Source organism: Gekko japonicus, unplaced genomic scaffold (genome assembly GCF_001447785.1).
Source record: "Gekko japonicus isolate JY-2015 unplaced genomic scaffold, Gekko_japonicus_V1.1 scaffold2102, whole genome shotgun sequence".
Lineage (NCBI taxonomy): Eukaryota > Metazoa > Chordata > Lepidosauria > Squamata > Gekkonidae > Gekko > Gekko japonicus.
The window spans coordinates 264,653-285,087 of record NW_015165309.1 but is presented as its reverse complement, the minus strand read 5'-3'; the positions used below and the strand labels follow the sequence as shown (position 1 = coordinate 285,087).

General features: G+C 43.1%; 1 protein-coding gene across 1 annotated transcript in view; it reads right to left on the bottom strand.

Moving 5' to 3' along the window:
- Positions 1–20,435, bottom strand: part of ULK4 (unc-51 like kinase 4) — a gene marked incomplete at its 3' end in the record, with an annotated part of 93,047 nt that overhangs the window by 21,663 nt on the left and 50,949 nt on the right. The window contains exons 21-24 of the mRNA XM_015410461.1: positions 15,037–15,164; positions 12,157–12,290; positions 8,603–8,724; positions 8,284–8,340 (exon numbers count right to left, since the gene is read on the bottom strand). Coding sequence (XP_015265947.1) covers positions 8,284–8,340; positions 8,603–8,724; positions 12,157–12,290; positions 15,037–15,164 — 441 coding nt within the window. The remainder of the gene's footprint in view (positions 1–8,283; positions 8,341–8,602; positions 8,725–12,156; positions 12,291–15,036; positions 15,165–20,435) is intronic.

Sequence of the window (20,435 nt, the reverse complement as noted above, 5' to 3'; positions counted from 1 at the left end):
TTTGGAGACTTTAAATTGGTGCTTAGCCAAAAGGATACCTTCCTTCTGGATCCGTTTAGCCTGATGACTGCTGTCATTTGGGAGAGTAGAGAAGATCTGACATTTGTTCCCATAGGGCAAACGGATAGCGCCCCATGCATGCAGCATAATTAGCAGCCTTAATAACCATAGCTCCTGTGGTGTAAAACTTTCTTCCGAAAGCGTCCAGCTTCCTTCCTTCTCTGTCTGAAGGGGTAAAGTGGCTGTTCTTGCCTTTAGCAGAAGAAGTCACAACTAATGAATTCGGCTTTGAATGGATGAAGAGGAATTCAGCTCCCAACTCCTGGATCTTGTACATGTGATCCAGTCTTTTATTGGAAACTGGGACGGAAGAAAGATGAGACCAGGGATCCTTGGCTGTTTTTAGGAGGACCGAGGTCATGAGAAGGACGACCGATGTTGAGATATCCATCTGAACGATGTCAAAGACGGAGTCCGTGACAATCGGTGGAGGCTGGGTGGTGGACAAAGCCAATTTATCAGCCATACGTTTGACAAAGTCCCCGTAAGATTTGACATCCTCTGATGGGGAAATGGGTAGATCGTCCTCGACCTGTTGCGGTGGGGATGGTTGCAATGGTGGGTGTGGACTCTCTTCTCCTGATTGTGAATCGGAAAAGCTGGAGCGGTCCGAAGGTTCAGAAAACAACATCTGGAAGATTGGCATCGAAAGCAGTAGCTCCGTCAGTTCCGGGAATTGTTTCAGTACCGGCGACTGGAGGCTGGAACCTTTAGCTATCGGTCTCGATTGCAGTGGTTCAACGAATTCCGATGCCGAGGAAGGGTCTCGGTACCGGGAAATCCGTGAGGATGCGGATTGGCGATCCCACTCAACAGGGGGCATGGGGGAGCCATGGCATCAATCCCAGGAAGGGATAAGCCCCATACAAATATTGCCATTGGCGCTGATTCCATGAAGGGGGCTGGAGTGGCGTCAGAGATCGGTCTCGATGTCGGGCCTGAAGGGTGGTGAGGGGACAATGGGATGGGTCCCTCATTCCCGATGAAGGGTCTCGATACTGGGAGATCGCAGTATCTGAGTCAAATCCAGCTCCTGATCAGAGTTGATGGATTGGTTGGGGTGAAACGAAGGTGACCGAAGTGCACCTTGTGATTGCCCTCGACTAAATGGGGCAAGCGAAGCGGCTCTAGACTGAGTGGCAGTCTCAGTTCGGTGAGAAGAGAGAGCCTTTCTTGTGCTTCTTATGCTTGCTGAGTCGAATGTCCTTGCCCTCCTTCTGGATCTTGGAAGGGTTATGGGCTTCGGACTGTTGTGCCTGAATTTTTCGGCGTTGATCGGGGTCGATGTCGAAGACAGAGTGGCCACTGATTCCAATGCAGGCGTCGACATCGAAGCGTGCCCGGACGTGTCTTGTGACGAAGACACCACTGGAGACAGCGCTGCTTCCATTAGTGCCACACGGAGTCTCGCGGCCCGATTCTTCCTGGTCTGTTTGGAGAACTTGGAACAGTGGGAGCAAGAGTCAACACGGTGTGATTCCCTGAGGCACAGGAGACAAAGAGAGTGTCCGTCAGAGGGGGCAATTTTTCTGTCACAAGTCCAGCACCATTTAAAGAAACCCCACCTCACAGCCATAGGCCAGAGGGAGGGGGAGAGAGGGTCCCCGCAGAGGCGGAGATAGTCCAAACTGAAAAACTAACTAAATAACTTTCCTTAAGTAACTAATCGAGGTAAGAAGAAAAAGAAGGCCTAAAGCCAACAAACTTTACCGACTGAGGCATAGAGGTCCTATCAGCGCAGCGGCCAGAAGAGAACTGGCCGGATCCTCGTGCCCTCTCCCTACTCATGTGCAGTGGAGCCCGGCACGTGACTGGGGAGCGGGTGCGAAAAATCCCTTTTGCTTTCCAAAATACTGATCGGGGTCGGTGCAGGCACAATATAACCCAGAGGTGTGATGCACAGAGACCACAAAGAAGATTATGTGTTACTTAAATTGTTCAGGCTCTATAGCATAAATGTATGATTTCTTCTCCATTAAGGGTGTGGCAAAACAGGGAGCCACCCTCAGCCCTGAGAGACTGAGCAGCCATTTGGTGGCTTGCAAGCCCCTGTTTTCACCTGCCCACCCTATCTGGTGGGACTATTTCCTTTCCTCAGTTGCCGCCACCACTCACCTTCCTAGAGGGACAGTGAGACCCCTCTGGCTGATTCCCCAACCAGAAGTGCCCTCTGGAGAGTTGGCAACCTCTCCGATTTGGGCCCGTTTGGCTTCCCTGGTCTTCCTTTACCACGTATAATGTGCTGAGCGGGGAGGACTATGTGGTCAAAGCACTACCAGGCTTTATAGTTTTAAAAAAAGTTTAATTAAATTATATACAAGGTTAGGCACAGACATAACACAAGCACTTCAACACAACTGGGCAGAAAATAGGATCAAACTGCAATTCCTCTGTCCCTACACACACCCTGATCCCTGATCTAACTACCTCCGTAGTGGGTGGCTGCAGGACAGGACTCGCTCTCCCCCTCGTTGTTGGAGTGAGACTTCAGCCCCTCCCTCAGGACTGGTCATCAATACTGCTACCCTCCTGGCTCTCCCCCACAATTTATAGTGGCCGGGATGGCCCACGGAGTGTGAGGTAGCAGGAGTCCAACCTATGCACAGCCCCTCGAAGCTGCAGTTCAAGGCCAAGACGAAGGCTGAGACTAACACCTCCCTGGATGGGCAGAAGCCTTTACCTGGGTGGCTGCTGGTAAATGTAGGCAGGGAGGTATGGCAGCCCCATTGTCCCCTATGGAGCACCTCTCCCCTCCAGAAGGACTACCAGATTGGCAGCCACTTTGTGGTAAACTGCTGCCTCTGCCTGGCCGCACAAGACATCTATTAATTATGTTTAGATCCTTTAAACCTTTGGTCAGAGGAAATAGCACATCATCACTATAGAGACATGTTGGACACAATGCTATATGCGGCTAGGCTATCTATTGCATCTTGCTGGAAAGATATCTCCCCTCCTAACATTCAAACTTGGTACAAGAAGCTGTGGAATCAGTTCATTATGGAAAGCATCACTGATAAAGTTAACAGAAATAAAAGGAACGTCGTACATTTTGGATTCGAAGCTAAATGGTTGTCAATTTTAGAAGCCCTATCAGACAAATAATTCATCTCAGCATCCTGGGATAACTATGTTAAATGGTTGTGAGGACTTATTTATGGTTCAACTAAATTATAGTAAGTAGGCTTTAGTAAAACTTGATTTGTGGGTAGTACTTTGTGTTTAACATGGTTAGATATATCATTGAATGTCTACAGATGATCTTGATGGCAGAAGACACTTGGTTGTATCTAAAGCAACAAACAGTACAGGCATCAATTACAAATTGAGGATAAAACAAGTTACTTTGTTCAAAGGTTTATTGAAGAATGTATCATTCTTTAAAGCTTACATTTTTTGTTTGTTTTTGTAATTAGTGTATTCGTTTGAATGTTTAACTTTTCTTATGACCTTTATGTACATTTTTATTGTTATATGTAATTGGTAGTTATGACTTCTCAAAACTTTTTAATTCTACCAATAAAATGTTAATGAAAAAAAAATATGTTTAGATCCTATATTGTTTTCCAATAGAAAACCTTAAGACCGCTAACAAAAATAAATATAAAATAAACATCAGTCTTCTTTGGTCCCCTTCAGGATGACTTGATGCTGATAGAGTCAGACTGGAGGAGCCAACTAGGCCAGGCAGGCCAATGGGGCTATGAATTTTCCTCTCATCCTGCTATGCAGCATAATGGCTGACTGGTGATCTAATTCGTTTATAATTAAATCATTAACTTAACTTATTAATCAGTACTAAGATAGAATCTGGTAAGGTCAGAAGCTCTTTCCCAGCCCTTTTCCCAGGGCTGGCTTTCCCACAGGAAGATTTGCGGGCAGAGTCATACAGGCTCCATTTTGGAAGAACTGTGCTATGACTGGAGTGAAGAAGAGCTTTGAGCTGCAGTCAGAAAGCAGGTAAAAGAAAGCAGAAAGAAAAAAATCTGGGCCTTACAGTAATGAGGAATGTTGCCTCTGGAAAACTATAGAAAGAGCTATCGTGAGCTGCTTAGCATCTTTTTATATTAGGAATTTGGACCTGAAATTAGAAGAGAATGGGGGGGCCATGAAATTCGAAGGGAAAATCCCATCCACCCTCATCACCATCCAGCATGACTCCCTGGGGGAGCTGCCACAGCACTGGTAGTGTCTGGAAGCCACTCTGAGCCCACAGGGGCTGTCAGGCTCCAACACCACCGGGCCTAGAGAAGCTGCTTGGCTGCTTCAACACTGTAGCCAGGCTTGCCAGCAACTCCTGGGCTCTGCCTCCACAGCCAAACCTAGCACAGCTGCTGGCATCCTCCATGGCTGGGCCTAGCATGTCTGCTGGCATCTTCCTCTGCTACTGGGATCCTCCAGCTCCTCGTCCAGTTAAGAGCATTGTCTGCACATGCACAGACAACACAAACGTATTTTGAGGGATTTAAACCCCTCCTTTAATTATTTTTTATTTCAGTTTTTCTGCATACCAGGAGAGTCCCCCATGTGTTCAGAAAAATCTCGTGAGTCTCCATGTTGTGGGCAGCAGATAGAAAGGTTCTCTAATGGCTGCCACCACTCTGTATGGATCTTCTCGGGACGGACCAGAGCACTCACCTTACCCCTTTATACACCCCTTTTCCAGTAGGTTTCCCCTTATAAGTGACCGAATGAGGCATGAGAACCCAGACTAACAAACTATATTTAAGAGATTTAACAGCAACTATAATTCAATAACTTGTAGGAAAAATGAATACAGTAAAGGTAGGTAAACTAGCCAAATAAGAAACCCTAATGCACCTGAATATACTGCACCTAGCCTTCTCTAGGTATTTGGCCTCAAGCTGACTCACCCCCTTTGGGTGAGGGATCCCTCCATCTGCAGCAGCTTCACACCAGCTCTGCTTCCTAGAAGTGAACCACCTCCCACTTTGGGCAAAACTTTTTATCACTTCTTCCCAGGAAACTCCCAGCCAACACCCAGACAACACCCTGTGTAAGTGTTCACTCCAAATCCCCTGTGAACCAATACAGGGTCCAAAGGAGACCTGGAAGTACAGGCCCTGATAGCTACTCTAGTACAGGTTTCCCTGGAGCCACTAGGCCTCCCTAGAGCCTGTAGGCTGCACTACTATAGGTCTAGAATCATGACATACCACGTGGCCAAGATCTGCCCATTTAGCTATCCGCAGATCTTGGCTACATGGGGCTAATAGTACACAGATGTCGTTATGTAACCCAATGACAAAGAAAGTTATAAGGAAGCTGCACAAGGGTAGATTTCAGCAGCAGTGGCCATTTTACAAATGGCTATGGAGTCAGCACTAGGAGCTCTCTCATTTCCCTTTTAGTATAAAGTTATAGTCTACTTGGTTACAGGGCAAAAGGAGTCATGATCAATGTTCACAGTATCTCTTTTTCCATCAGACTTAATGCTAAGCCACAATAATACATTTGTTCATCAAACAGGACTGCACTATGAAGATGCCATGCAGAACTCTGTAAAACAGGTCGGCACTAAGGAGCTGGTACCATACCAGCAACATAGATTCAGGATGGGCATGAACTGGTTGATGAAAAAACAGGATGAACTACCACGAAAATTAGCACAATTTGTAGTGGCCCGTGATGGTTCGTGAAGAGCAGAAACAGGGGTTTACTCTCCTTTCCACTCTTCTCCAAAAACAGCTCAGCAGCTGGGAACTCCCCACCTCTCAGCTGTTTGGTTTAAATGGCTCAGAGTCATTTAAACCCTGCTTTCAGCTCCCCACAGCTTTTCATGGGGAGCAAAAATGGTTTAAATGGCTCAGAGTTTAAATGGCCCTGCTTTCTGTTCCCTGCAAAAAGCTGGCTCGCCTGCCTCAGGGTGCCTGGTGCAGCTCCTTTAAATGGGCTGCATGAGCGGGCCTGAGACAGCTGGTCCAGCAGAAAGAAAAGGCTGACATGCCTTCCCAAGGGCACCACCCCCACATTTTTGCTGGTCGCGGCTCACCACAATCACCAGAAAGGTAGGGGTGCCTTCTAGGGGGCATTCACCCCTCCTTTCTGCAGACCCTAGCTAGCAGACATGAAGAAGTGAAGTGACCTCTGGGAGGCACTTCACCCCTTCCTTTTTGCTGGCCAGGGAAAGCTGTGGCCAGCAAAAAGGAGGCATTTACCCCATATCTAACCCTCTGGTTTTGCTCCACCCCCGCTTCAAAGTGACTCCAAGCCATTTAACCCTCTGCTTTCTGCTTCCCCTGCTTCCACAGGGAGCAGAAAGCAGGGTTTTAAATGTTAAATGATCCACAAAGTTATACAAGTGGTTTGGTTCGGGACCAGCGTATCCATGCAGTTTGGTTCATGATTCAGTTTGTAGTTCAGTCATGAACCATGAGCTGAACCACAAAAGTGTGGTTCGTGCCCATCCCTAACACAAATACCGGGTGAAAAGCTAGTTATAAAACTACAATGATGATTAAAAGAAAATGAACAGGTAGCCACCTCTTCAGATGATTTTTAAGTACTTAGCTGGGATGCATAGGTTAGAATCCACAGGCCCCAAGCTGATAGTTTCACTGTGTTCTGAGCTTAAAATTCAGTATAATAAGAATCCCAGTATATGATACAGCCAAAGTTAAGCAGTTTCAAGTCCCACCAACTTCAGTGAAGGAGAATTCAACCTTTGTTTGTTTCTTCAGTTGAAACTAGACTTTAAAGTGCTTCGTTTTAGCTAGACTGGTTTACATCCTATGTTCCTCATGGCTGTAGGGAGAAAACTAGGACATGAAATAAATCTTTGCAACATAAGAGACCAGATATGTTCTAGACTGGAACACCAGTCACCAAACAAAGAGAACTGCACTGGACAGACTGTAATCTCCCAAGTACCATAGAACAGGCCTTCACACATCATGAGCCTCCATCATTCAACTACTCCAAATTTTAAATTAAATAAACAAACATTCTGCTAAACTGCCTTCAAAACCACAATCTCGGTGCTAATATAAGCTAAAGTACCATTTTATGTAGACTGTCATTCCAAAAAGTTGCTGCAGAAATAATCCTTCCTAGCCATACTATAAAAAAATATACCATTTGCTAGTTCATTTAATTGCAGAGTTTGTGGCTTTTTGTTCATAAATTTTGCATTTTTAGTGCAGAACAAGCAGGATAGCAATGACATAACTGTCTCTCCAGTAAGCTGCATTCTGTTAGGGAGAAAATATTCAACAGCAATCTTATATCAAAAGACATTAACTCACCCTCTTTGATATAAACTGAACTAATCAAATATTTAGGAGAAGAGAAAGCTTTGCAACTCCTTTTCTTAGTTCAACTTGCAATTTATTTTAATTCTAATTCTAAAAATATCTCCACAAATACTGTTGTGTCTACAACCATCAAATGTTCCAGGTTAATCTAAGGAGCTGCTGTGGCTCAAGTGGTTAAGATGCTGAACTGCAGGCTGTGGAAGGTCAGTAGTTCAGCAGTTCGAGACCCGGGTGCCGCATGATGGAGTGAGCTCCCATCTCTAGTTCCAGCTCCTGCCAACCTAGCAGTTCGAAAGCAAGAAATTGCAAGTAGATCAATAGGTACCACTTCGGTGGGAAGGTAACAGCGTTCCGTGCGCCTTGGTGTTTAGTCATGCCGGCCACATGACCACGGAAACGTCTCCGGACAACGCTGGCTCTTCGGCTTTGAAACGGAGATGAGCACCGCAACCCTAGAGTCAGATTCGACTGGCTTTCGAGCAAGGGAACCTTAACCTTTACCTTAATCCAAGGCACTTATATTTTCTTGGAACTGAAGAAGCCTATGGAGGTGAACACGAAGTCATCCCGTTACCAGAAAATGCTGCAGTCTTCTGTATAAGTAAATAATTCACTTAAATACTTGCTAATGAAAAATATGTGTTCACCATAGTTTGTTTCAGTGGAAAAATAGCACTCTTAGAATATAAACTTGTCATCTGCTAGCCACTGTCTCAGTCCCTAAAACATTATATATTTGAATTTTTGAACTGTTAATTCCTCAAAAATTTGCTTTAAAACAACATGTCTTTTTGAATGTATGTTAGGAAAAAATACTTGTACCAGCTACTTAAAATTACAGATACACACAAAAAATACTAGAACTTCTAACATTATGAGCATGTGGGTTTTACATGTGGCTTGCTCTTCTGATTGTTCTGTATATCTGTGACTTAACATTGTTACTTACCAGGAAAGTTCCATAGTTGCAAAGAAACTCATCAGTTACAACTTGGGGGCGAAACACCTAAGTGCACAGAAGTTTAAAAACACAGTGAATAATTGTAATAGGTGGGAAAGGTGCCACGTTGTGTACAAACACACATGTATTGATCAAAACGGGGCACGACAGACAGTGCTGCAACCCCACTAAACAGTTAAATAAGGATTTCCATTAATGTTGCCTTCCTGTACAAAGAAAAGCAGAGAAGACACACTTGCAGCAGCCCCCGGAGTAAAAAAAAACAAGCAGTAATATTCCTCATGTTTTGGTCTTTAACAACTATTACCTGAGATGTTACGAGATGAAGTACTACAGATATCATTGGAAGGCAACCCTTCAATTGTTTTGCTTGAACTGTTGATGGATGCTTACGTCCTGATACATTGGCTAAAGCGGCAAGCATGTCATCTATAAAGGACAGGTTTCATATTATTACAAAGCCATCAACTCATATGACTTACCAGCACTTACTAACCCTATTTTAATCTCAACAAAATATTTTTAATATGTATTCAGTATGAGGGTTTCAAGCTTTAGAACTATGTAATCAACTCATAATACAATGACAAATTTTTCAGTGTGTTTATGTTGTTACTCTGCAGGTCCAAAACATTTAAAAGAGACATGTGTCTCCCTGGTTATAAAGAAAATGTGAGTCCAGGAACCAATACTTCCCAAGGCCAATTATGCTCTTGATTCGTTTATGACTGGCATGGCACACATGGATCTAAGTCACCAGAAACTTACTTCCAGATTGAAGTGCCGAGGACTGAGATATAAAGCAGCGATACATGAACAGCAGGGTCCGAAGTCATATGCTTGAAACACTGCTAGAGTATGAATATATACCTTAGAACATTTGCATTATCCCCTCCCCCACAGGATGTTTCAGTCAAATGTTACATCAGCCAATTCATATGAATATCTCAAGCTATTAGAAAAGAGATGACATATATTAATTATATATTTTACATACTAAAAATCTCAGAGTACTTTTTGCCAGAGTTCATTCTTACATCAAAGTTGTAGTCTATAGATGTGTGAAGGCACAATTAAGAATCTGAAGCAGCTGAGCTGGGAAAGACCCCTGAATTAATGCCAGTCAAAGGCCTCGGACACACGGACAGGAAAATGCGGGGGTGGGGGATGGCTGTTTGCCCCGGAGCAAACTAACGCGCAACTGCGCGATCAGGCGTCGGGTTGAGGTCCTGTCGAGCTCCCGTGGTTAGGGGGGAGGTGCCAATCACACGACGCGGCAAAGCATCGGAGCGGCACGGCAAACGGGGTTGTGGTTATTTAAAAAACTGAAATGTGCACATGCTCCGTTGGGTGCTTGTGCGCATCCGTGGAGACTTGGGGGAAAAAAACTTTTTGCGAGGGGACATGGGCGGGCGCCAGAACTACCACTGGAAACGCGATCAGACGCCCGCCCTTGCCCTGCGGTTTCCGGAAACTACGGTAGTACCTCCGAGGTACTACGGTAGTACCTCCGAGGTGCGCCACAGGAGCTCTACACTTCCCAGATGTGGCTGTGAGATCGCGCCCGGAAAATCCGCCTATCTTCCGTCTCTCTAGCATGCCTAATGCTCCGTGTGACTGGGGCCAAAGTAAAGAATACTGTGCTCAGTGGATGAATGGTCTACAAGGCAGCTTCACAAATGTATAGATTTAATGTGTACAGAGAGACAGTGTGCACACAGACACAGCATTATATGTTATCGGTTAAATGCAATTCTAGATGTTTTGTTTCCTGTCTGAGGCTGAGCATGGGATGTATACATGGAACTACTGAGTTTTCAGGAACTTCTAGGTTTTGATATTGCCTAGTCTGAGGCAGAAACTTTCAGAAGAGACAGCAGCTCTGTGATCGGCAATATCCATTTCCTGTCTTTCATACTAGTTCCGCATGTTTGGGCAGAAGCTTGCAGGGTTATGGTTGTGCTTTCTTCCATCTTCAGAAGATTCTTCTCTTTGAATAATTATTTGTCAGTGATAGCTACTTTTTTAAGCAGGGTGCTATCCAACAGTCCTACTTAAAACTATTTTGAGGACACAATGGTGGGTTTTCCTTTCCTCCTACATTTTCCTCTACAGATTCACAAACTGAAACTTCGTTTTCCCATCCTGTAAGTACCTGAAAGTATTCTCTCCAATTTCTAAAAAAAAAAGAAGAAATACAATGTTCAACTGAACTGTTCTACCTTATGTCCTGATTAAAGAATGCCAAAAAGAGGATCCCTGTTCTCTCTCCTTAGCTTTCAGAAAGGCCTCTGCGGGGGGTTTGCCTTAGTTCAGTGGTCTTCAACCTGTGAGTTAAGATTCTCAAATGGGCCTTGGGGGTAAATGGAGAGCCCATTTGCTTGTGAGCCTCTCGAGACACCAGTTTTGCTGATTCTTTTGGAATGACCTGCTGCTAGTGCCATACCTTCAGCCTCTCTTGTGTACTGAGAGGTGTAGCAGGACAGTAAGGCTAGGTCACTGAGTGATGGAGAGAATTCTTCAAAGGCTCTAATCTTGGCTTCCAACTCAGTAGGTCTCATGCTGCCATCTGGGGGTTTAAAGTGGGTCCCAAGTATGAAAATATTGAAGAACTCTCCCTTGGGGCTACTTTCTGTTGTAGATTAGCTGGTAAACTTGAGGGTTTCAGTGGTCATCTCCAGCATTCCAGCAATAATCCAGGTTTGTAGTTTACAGCTTTTTCTTCCCAACAATTTCTTTCTGTGAGAAAAAAATACTGTCCTATGCGCCATAAGGGGAATAATGAGATCTCTGCAGCCCCTTGTAGGCCTACTGGGAAAGGCCTTCTGTTATTAATCCTAGGCACCAATGATGCCCTGCTCACTGCCTCCAGGCTGGGACTATTTTGGACCTATGGAGACCCCCTGCTTCTAGTTACAACTATTTCTGGTCCTGCCTCCTACCAGAAAGAAACAATGTCTCTCACTTTAATAGACTATTCTAGTTAACTGCTTAGGCACCAATTCTCAACTTTCTTATTCACTGAAATGTGTGACTGGTCAGAGGATTGCTATGCATACATTGATTCTATGAATGAATCTTAGCTCAGTATAATATGACAATATAGGCAATTCTAATAAATTTTTCAGTTTTCCAGTATTTAACGATAATACTTTGCTACTAATTCTAAGTAAATAACATTACCTTAGTGTTACCTAATTACTGCACACTCAGTACTTGCTAAAAAAAATAGGATATTTGTTGAAACCTGAAAATATTTACTTATCTAAGGTAACAGCAAAATTAATGGAATGCACTGCTGAAGCTCACCCTATAATTAACAAGTTTTTAATACCTCACTATAGCGTATATGGCCCATTGTGTAACAGTTGCAGATTACAGCTACATCTGCTGGAAGAGACTAAGATTTAAATGTTGCTGGCACTTAAAAAATTAAACAATATCTAATTAGTGTCACTTTGCAAACTTCATTTTGGACACTGAGAGGTTACCTATACGCCATCCACAAGAAGCAGCGTTATGTGTGCATTTTAAAGAAAAGCAGCTTTGGATAGGTGGGCTCAATGCATGTTTGTAATCCAGACCATTAAAACGGAAAATAAAAAGTTTTATTTCTTCTCCAGTTTTTTTTTTAATATATTACAATCTACACTTGACAGTAATAACCATTCTAATAGCCACAGTAATAACCATTTCCCACAGCTGCTGTGTGGCTGCAGGGAACCCAAATCTCAAATTCTCAGGTATTTTGGCCTCAAGTTTCTTGAACCAGAAACAATGTTTTCTCAATTTTCTACAGTTAAGTGTTATGCAAGGGAGTAAAAAGAAAAATCCTGTTTATAGTCAGGCAGCTCAATTTACCTAGAATCTGTGGTAGCTCCTGCACAATGTGATAGATAAGAAGATCCAGGCATTTTGACAGGTATTCATTGCTGCTTTGCTGTTCTTTTCCTGGCGTGGCCTTTCTGCTGTCTCTTTCAATGTACATCACCAGTCTACATACAAATAAATGCAAGGATTACCACATATGCCAAAATAATGATGATACTCTCTATACCACTGATGCAAGTATTTCCATAAAAGAGATGATGTTTAGACAGTGCTCCAAGCAGCCCATTTAAGATATTAACTTTTGCCTTTGATCAGAAAGGTCGAAAAATGAATCACTAGAGAGAGAAAAAATCAAATTAAATATATGTAGTCAGATACACCTTAGATGTATAGAGGTGACACCATTCATAGTATTTTGTTTACATGAAATAAATGAATTGGTAAAGTAGCTCATTTTCTCAGTATTTAATTTCCCACATTTATCCCCCCTCCTTTTTTTTAAGCTACAAAATTCTCAGTCATTTTCAGAAAAGACATATCTCTTTCACTAGCTTATTCTTAGACTGTATGTACAGGAAAGTGACAGTATTTGGGGGATTCCCCATTTAATCCTGGTAAGTGTACACACAAGGTATAGTGAAGTAAAATATCAGTGTCACCACACAAATCAAATATAAAGTAGTAATTTTGCAATATGTAACTATGGTACTGTACAACTCCCACCTAATTCATTTCTAGGTTGAAGCAAAGCTTCAGATTTGGAAAGCCACAAAACATTCAACAGTAAGAAATAACAGGGATTTCAAATATTTAGAAGAGGTAGATCAGCTGTAAGTAGTGTACCAATTCATCTCCATAATGGGGGGGAGTAGTGTTTCAATGTTGAAAAAACATAATACACAAAACAGAAAGCACTGCTATACTATTTCTACCACAGAAAAAAGAGTTGCACTTACTGTTGTTCATTGAGTGGTCACCTGTGCAGTCACACATGGGTTATGGCCCACCATAGAGAGAGAAACTCTAGAGCAGGGGTGCAAACATACAGTCTGTGAGTCGGAACTGGCCTGTCTAGGGCTCTTATCTGGCCCATGAGCAACTGGTCATTACCTTTACTGCAATATGACAGAGGCTGGGCATTATGTCCCTGTATTAGGGGTGTGCATTTGGATGAACCCAAGCTGAAAATATACTCTTATCAGTATTTAGGGGGGTATATTTTGGCTTCTCAAATGTATCTGGGTCTTCTTGGGAAGGTAAAGGTTTCCCTTGTTTGAGAGCTAGTTGAATCTGACTCTAGGGGGCGGTGCTCATCGCCATTTCCAAGCCGAAGAGCCAGCGCTGTCCAAAGACTTTTCCATGGTCGTATGGCCAGCATGACTAAACACCAAGGCACATGGAACGCTGTGACAGGTTCAAAGAGTGGCCGTGACAGAGCCATGGACTTATGATAGAAGTTAGAACTACTTGGATTACTTCCACAATGCTTTTCCCACATGCTCGTGGTTGCCATGAGCCTCCTTGGGGGGACACTCTGAAGCACTTCTCCTGGAAGATGCCAGGGTAGTAGATGACTGCCCCATTTTTGGCACTGTGGCCAGGGCTGAGGGCTCTGAAAATGGTCTCAGATTAACACCAATGACAATCTGATCCACCACTCTGGATTTGGGCTTGGAGTCATGCTTGGAAAATTGTCAGGAAGGGTGTCGGACAAAGCTTTCCCCCCCCCCCCATAAAGCAGCTTTCAAATGCAATGCTCTATCATGTCTCACATAAGGAGTGAACTGTCTGCAAACTGGGCACCTCAAGTCATCATGCTCTTAACTGAGGTAATAGTGGACACATGGTACGGTTGTCCTTATGGGGGATTTTTACCCCAAAAGCTGTGTGTTTTTTAAAGAGAGCTTTCTGAACCATATTATTTGAGGCCAGTTGCTTTGACTCTCTGAAATAAATTCCATCTGCCAAAAGAAGAAGGCTTGAAGGCCGCACTTTTCCTCACACAGAGCTTCAAATAAAAGAACCTCTCTCCAAGGCAGCAGAGAACTGAGGAATGGTACTCCACCCCTTCTTTTATGCTGGAAAATGCAGGAAAGCAGTTTGGAGAAAGGGGGAACGAGCACCCTCTAGCGTTTTTGAGCTTCTAAAGCTCTCTGTGGTAGGCCTGCATGTGTGCAATAACCCATGTGGGACCGCACAGGTACCACAATGATGGATCTAAGCACCTGTTGTTGATCTTATTTCCCAAACAAAGTACCACAGAACCCTTTTATGGAGCAGTATATGTTGAATCATATTTCAAATTCTATGCATGTCTACTCAGACGTCAATCCTGCTGAGACTCACTTCCAAGTAAATGGACACAGAGTGGGATTGTATCCTTAAAGCTATAAAGGTAACTGACACCCAGAAATCTAAATTTTCATATATAATTGGCATCCCAAAACCCTGTTATACTTACACTGGTTCATTATATTACTTAAGAAAATTAAAGAAAGCTTGGCAATGACATCAGTTTTTATAACTTGGTTAAAGTGAAAACTCTTTCTAAAAGCAAAATGAACAGCATTTATCTTCAGTTTGTGAAAATCTATGCAGTATTGCCTTGGGATGGTTAATACCCTGATGGCAGTATCAGATACCTGGATAAATGAACATTGTCTATTATTCTTGCCCATTAAACAAACAGCATACAACATACAGGATGCTGTAAAAGTAACATTATTCTGATATAATGGGTAATTTAATCTCTATTGCCCATTGGTAACTTTCATTATAAACACAAAAAAATCAAATAGCCTCTCACAAAAAACAATGTTAAGTAAAACTACCATTAAGTTCAGGATGGCCACAAAACTGTAAAGAAAAAAAAATTAGTTATCCAAGCTTCCATGTCAACCATCACTATACCTTGCTTGGCAGCTCAGAAGCAGCATCTCCCTGTTATTAATTATAACTTGTAACAGGACCAAAAAGGCTTTTGCTCGAATGGAAGCCGAAGGACTTTCAAACAGTCGAATAACTGTAATTACAAAGTCCTGGTTAAAAGGGAAAATATAAACACTGCTTTAATGGCAGAATAATTAGAAAGCAAAATTTCCTGAAATGTTATTGTTAACAGTATTTCAATGAAATAATAATGAAATTACATAAGGAGATAATGTGTTGGATGCAAAAGTGCTGTTTGGTGTGCGGAAGACATTCTGTTCATGGAAGATCTGTTTTTGCATTTCATACTGAATTGTTACAAGAGAAAACTGAAACTATACCCAAAAAAGATACTCCCCTTGTGGAAGAAGTTGTATAAAATGCAGCAAGAAAAGTGCTACAGAATCGACTTAAAACTTTATCAGCTTTTTCACCGTCTCTTACATTTCCTACAATCTCTGGCACAAGTTTTTGTGTGTTTACAGATTTGCAATTTGGATCCACCCAGTTAGATAAGAATTCTGCTTTATGTTCATTAGCTAACAGCATTTCTACAAAGTAGTAGTTTTTAGATTATTATTTTATTTAGGTAACTTCAATTCCATCTTTCTTTTCCAAACAGTACTCTAGCATTCTGAATCTATTCTGCTATCTTAATGGCACCTAGTAATCCACATATAAAGGTAAAGGTTCCCTTGCTCGAAAGCCAGTGAAGTCTGACTCTAGGGGTGCTCATTTCCATTTCAAAGCCGAAGAGCCAGCGCTGTCCGAAGACATTTCCGTGGTCATGTGGCCGGCATGACTAAACACCAAGGCGCACGGAACACTGTTGCCTTCCCACCAAAGTGGTACCTATTTATCTACTTGCAATTTCTTGCTTTCGAACGGCTAGGTTGGCAGGAGCTGGAACTAAAGACGGTAGCTCTCTCCGTCATGCGGCACAGTCGGGTCTCGAACTGCTGAACTACTGACCTTCCACAGCCTGCAGTTCAGAGTCACCGCAGCTCCTAATCCACATATAGGAGGGTACAATAAACATTGGATTGCTTCCCACACTTCGGATTGTGATTTACGACAGAAACTAAGAATGCAAAAATCTCCCCATGCAGATGTGTCTTTAGTGTGGAGACTGTACAAACAACTTCCAACAAATTGGACTTATCTCCAACTAAAATAAATTTAGCATATGAACACATGGGTAAAATGTCAAAAAGATGCACAGATGAAATGTCGCCAGTTCAGTAGTAAAATTAAGCCAGTCCTGGATATGCAATCAAGACAAGTAACCTAAAATCCACACCTGCATTCTCTATTCACCTGTATTATCGTCAACTATAGAATATAATATACATAATCCCATGACAATATCCTCTCAGAGTATAAAGGGATCCAATATATTTTAAAACAACTTGTCTTGCGATTTGTATTTATTTCAGAATTCCTATCCCTACACATTCTTTTGAAGAACTGATGATCTCATATTCTATTAACAGTCGCAAAACAAAACAGATTCCCAGTGAAGTTAGAGTTCATGAGCCTGGAGTATTTCTACAACAGATACAGATTAAACTTCAAGTTTTATTAAATGGGAGGCCAGAAACTTGTCATTACCTTCAATGAAACAAAGAGGTTCCCTGAATTGGAATTTTGGATTACATTAATAAATTTCTCTGTTATTCTTTTTAAAAGACAGTTGTAGTATTTTAAAGATGCCATATAGATTTTTTTGCAGACCAAGAACTCCACAATTTCAAAAGAGAGATGGTTTCTGCCTCCAATTTGTAGCAAACAGGGTTGTACTTACCTATAATTGTTATTTCTTAGGTGGTCTTCTGTGCAGGCTAGTGTTGCCAAGTGGGACTTACCTTGCCGGCGGGGGACTGCATGCACATCACAGGGAAGTGACGTTATGACGCCGGGCACACTGGGGGCAGGGCCACGACCATACAAGGGAAAACCATAGAGTTTTCCCTTGTATGGCCGTGGCCCCGCCCCCAGCGTGCCCGGCGTCATAACGTCACTTCCCTGTGACAAGCACGCCGGGGCGGGGTTCCCCCCGGGGCCCAATTCCCTGGGGTCGGGGAACGGGCCTCTGGGGTGGGGGTTTCTCCGCCCCCCGGGGGGACTTGGCAACCCTAGTGCAGGCACACACTGGGACTGCACATGCACAGGCCAGCTATGGAGAGAATTTTCTAGCTAAAATAGTAAAGAAGAAGGTGCCCCTACCCTCAGAACACACCAAGAGCTGTGTCCTGCCAAAACAGTCATGTGCTCTGAGGAAGCAGCAGCCCCTTCTCTCAGTTCCTCCTGAAATACTGCAAGCCCTAAACCCATTGCTGAAAACACAGCTTCCAGCATTGCAGGCTGGAAAGAATGTGTGCCTATAAAGTAAACCATTTGCTGAATAGGCTTGCCAAGTCCCCCCGGGAGGCGGGGAAGCCAGCAAATCGGGCCCCGGGGGGAACTCCACCCCCTTCCGGCACACGTCCCCAGCATGGTGATGTCACCCGGAGGTGACATCATCACGCTGGCCACGATAGGGGCGGGATGCTCTATGATTTCAGGGATAACTCTATGGTTTTCCCTTGAATCCTAGTGGCCCCGCCCCCAACATGCCGACGCAATGACGTCACTTCTGGGTGGCGTCAATGCGGCAGCGAGCGCGCTTTGCGTGCGCGCACAAACGCACGGGACTCCTCCGTGGTAAGTAAATTTGGACTTGGCAACCCTATTGATGAACAACAGTTACAGGTTAAGCACAACCCTGTTTCATCTTGGGTCTCTGTGCAGTTCCACATCAGGAGTTTAACAAGCAACTCACCGTTTCAGCTCTGGCCCTGGCCAGGTGGAACATGCTCCTGATGAAGATCAGGGCCCTGCGGGATTTGTTACAATTCTACAGGGCCTGTAAAATGGAGTTGTTCCGCCAGGCCTTTGGTTGAGGTGGTGGACATCAAATAACATCAGCCTCCCCTGCCTCAAGTGCTCCATGGCGCTTTTATACCATGGGCACCAGGAGCCACTGATTTACTCCATTGGAGTGATCCTCTGCCCTTCCCTGGCATGAGCTTACCATATACTGAATTGAAACCAACTGCTGAGCTGCCATTAGGTATTTTAAATCTGGTACTTAAATTTTAATCTAGTATGAATTTATGTTTAAATGAATTAATGTTTTATGGAATGGTTTTATGACATGATGTAAGTCACCCTGAACCTGCTTGTAAGGTAGGGTGGGATAAAAATTGCATAAATAAATAAATAAGGATGAGGGTAGAGCTCTCGATCAAACAAATGAAGAACTGCTGTTCCCACTGATGTCTCTTGTCTTGTGTTGACATCCACAGAGAGATTTCTGATGAAGGTGTCAGAAGATGACCAGGTCCCTGCTCTGCAGATGTCTGCTATGGAGACTCCTAGGAGAAATGCTGCAAAAGATGCTTGAGCCCTTGTGGAATGTGCTTCAAAAGGAAATGGATACAACTCTCCATACTGATTGTAACACAGTCTGATTGCAGCAACAATCCATCTGGACAGTTTGGGATGGTGCTACTCTATGGGGACCAGCATAACAAATAAAGAGATGTGGATCCTTCCAAAATGAACTGGTTCTTTTTAAATAGAGTAATGTATTTATTTTATTATATTTATACCCCGCCCTCCCCACAAGCGGGCTCAGGGCGGCTTACACAGGCACAAAGTGCATACAATATGTAAAACAGTTAAAATTCCATATAAATAAACCAGTTTTTAAAAAACAGTTAAAACCAGTAAGGTAGCCTTCTTAACATCTAGTACGTAATGCCCTCTCCACATCGGAAGTAGGTTGCGGGGAACTCACTGGGAGAGTAATATCTTGGGTTTGGTGAAATTAGAAATCATCGTTGGCAAAAATGCCAAACTCCTTGTCCTCTTCAATACTACCTTGTCCTCTTCATGTTTTAAAAAAGGAAGCTCATGCCTCAGTGCAGCCAATTCACTTACTCTCTATCACAACTAGGAATATCACTTCCCTAAACAAGAAAGCCAAATTACAAGTGGCTAGAGGCTCAAAAGGCTTAAGCATCAATTGGGACAAACCCAAACTAAGCAACCACTGTGGAACCATAGGGGTCCAGGAAGGGAATAGATTGGCTACTCTAATTGCAGCAACAATCCATCTGGACAGAAATTGGGATGATGCTACTCTGTCCTTATTGGGACTAGTTCAAGGGCCAGTCTATTTTTTTTTAAAATAAAAGCTACTCTTCACAGAATGGTAAATCCTACCAAATTCTATGGAACAATCAGGGAATTTTAAAAAATGTAGTGCATACAATATGTAAAACAGTTAAAATTCCATATAAATAAACCAGTTTTTAAAAAACAGTTAAAACCAGTAAGGTAGCCTTCTTAACATCTAGTACGTAATGCCCTCTCCACATCGGAAGTAGGTTGCGGGGAACTCACTGGGAGAGTAATATCTTGGGTTTGGTGAAATTAGAAATCATCGTTGGCAAAAATGCCAAACTCCTTGTCCTCTTCAATACTACCTTGTCCTCTTCATGTTTTAAAAAAGGAAGCTCATGCCTCAGTGCAGCCAATTCACTTACTCTCTATCACAACTAGGAATATCACTTCCCTAAACAAGAAAGCCAAATTACAAGTGGCTAGAGGCTCAAAAGGCTTAAGCATCAATTGGGACAAACCCAAACTAAGCAACCACTGTGGAACCATAGGGGTCCAGGAAGGGAATAGATTGGCTACTCTAATTGCAGCAACAATCCATCTGGACAGAAATTGGGATGATGCTACTCTGTCCTTATTGGGACTAGTTCAAGGGCCAGTTTATTCTTTTTTAAAATAAAAGCTACTATTCACAGAATAGTAAATCCTACCAAATTCCATGGAACAATCAGGGAATTTTTAAAAAATGCGTACAGCCTTTTTTGGTCTGTTCCCCTTTATTTTAAAATAAAGCATTTAAGTGGAGTCCCTGAGTGTGGTGTATCGGCTCTCTGCATGCCAGGACAACAGCCCACTTGGCTAACAGCTATATCATGCCACGTAGCTATATACATACAATGTCAATACTGTAACTGAACACACAGTGGAAGTTTAAATTCTATGGAAAGGCAGTATACCAATGTTATGAAAAAGTTACAGCAATGTTTCCAGGATATACCAAAATACATAATAAATGTTTTACAAACTGGGATGGATGCTACGAAATGATCCCACTGAAAGGAGGGGGGGTTCAATTTTAGTCAATCTTCCCTCCTACAATGATCCCTTCCGCTTGTACTGTTACTGGGGTTCCCCGTCTGTCACAAATATCATTTCAGTGCAGCATTCAGCAAAGCATTGGGCTGCAGCAACAGAGGGTGATGGCAAGAAAGTCA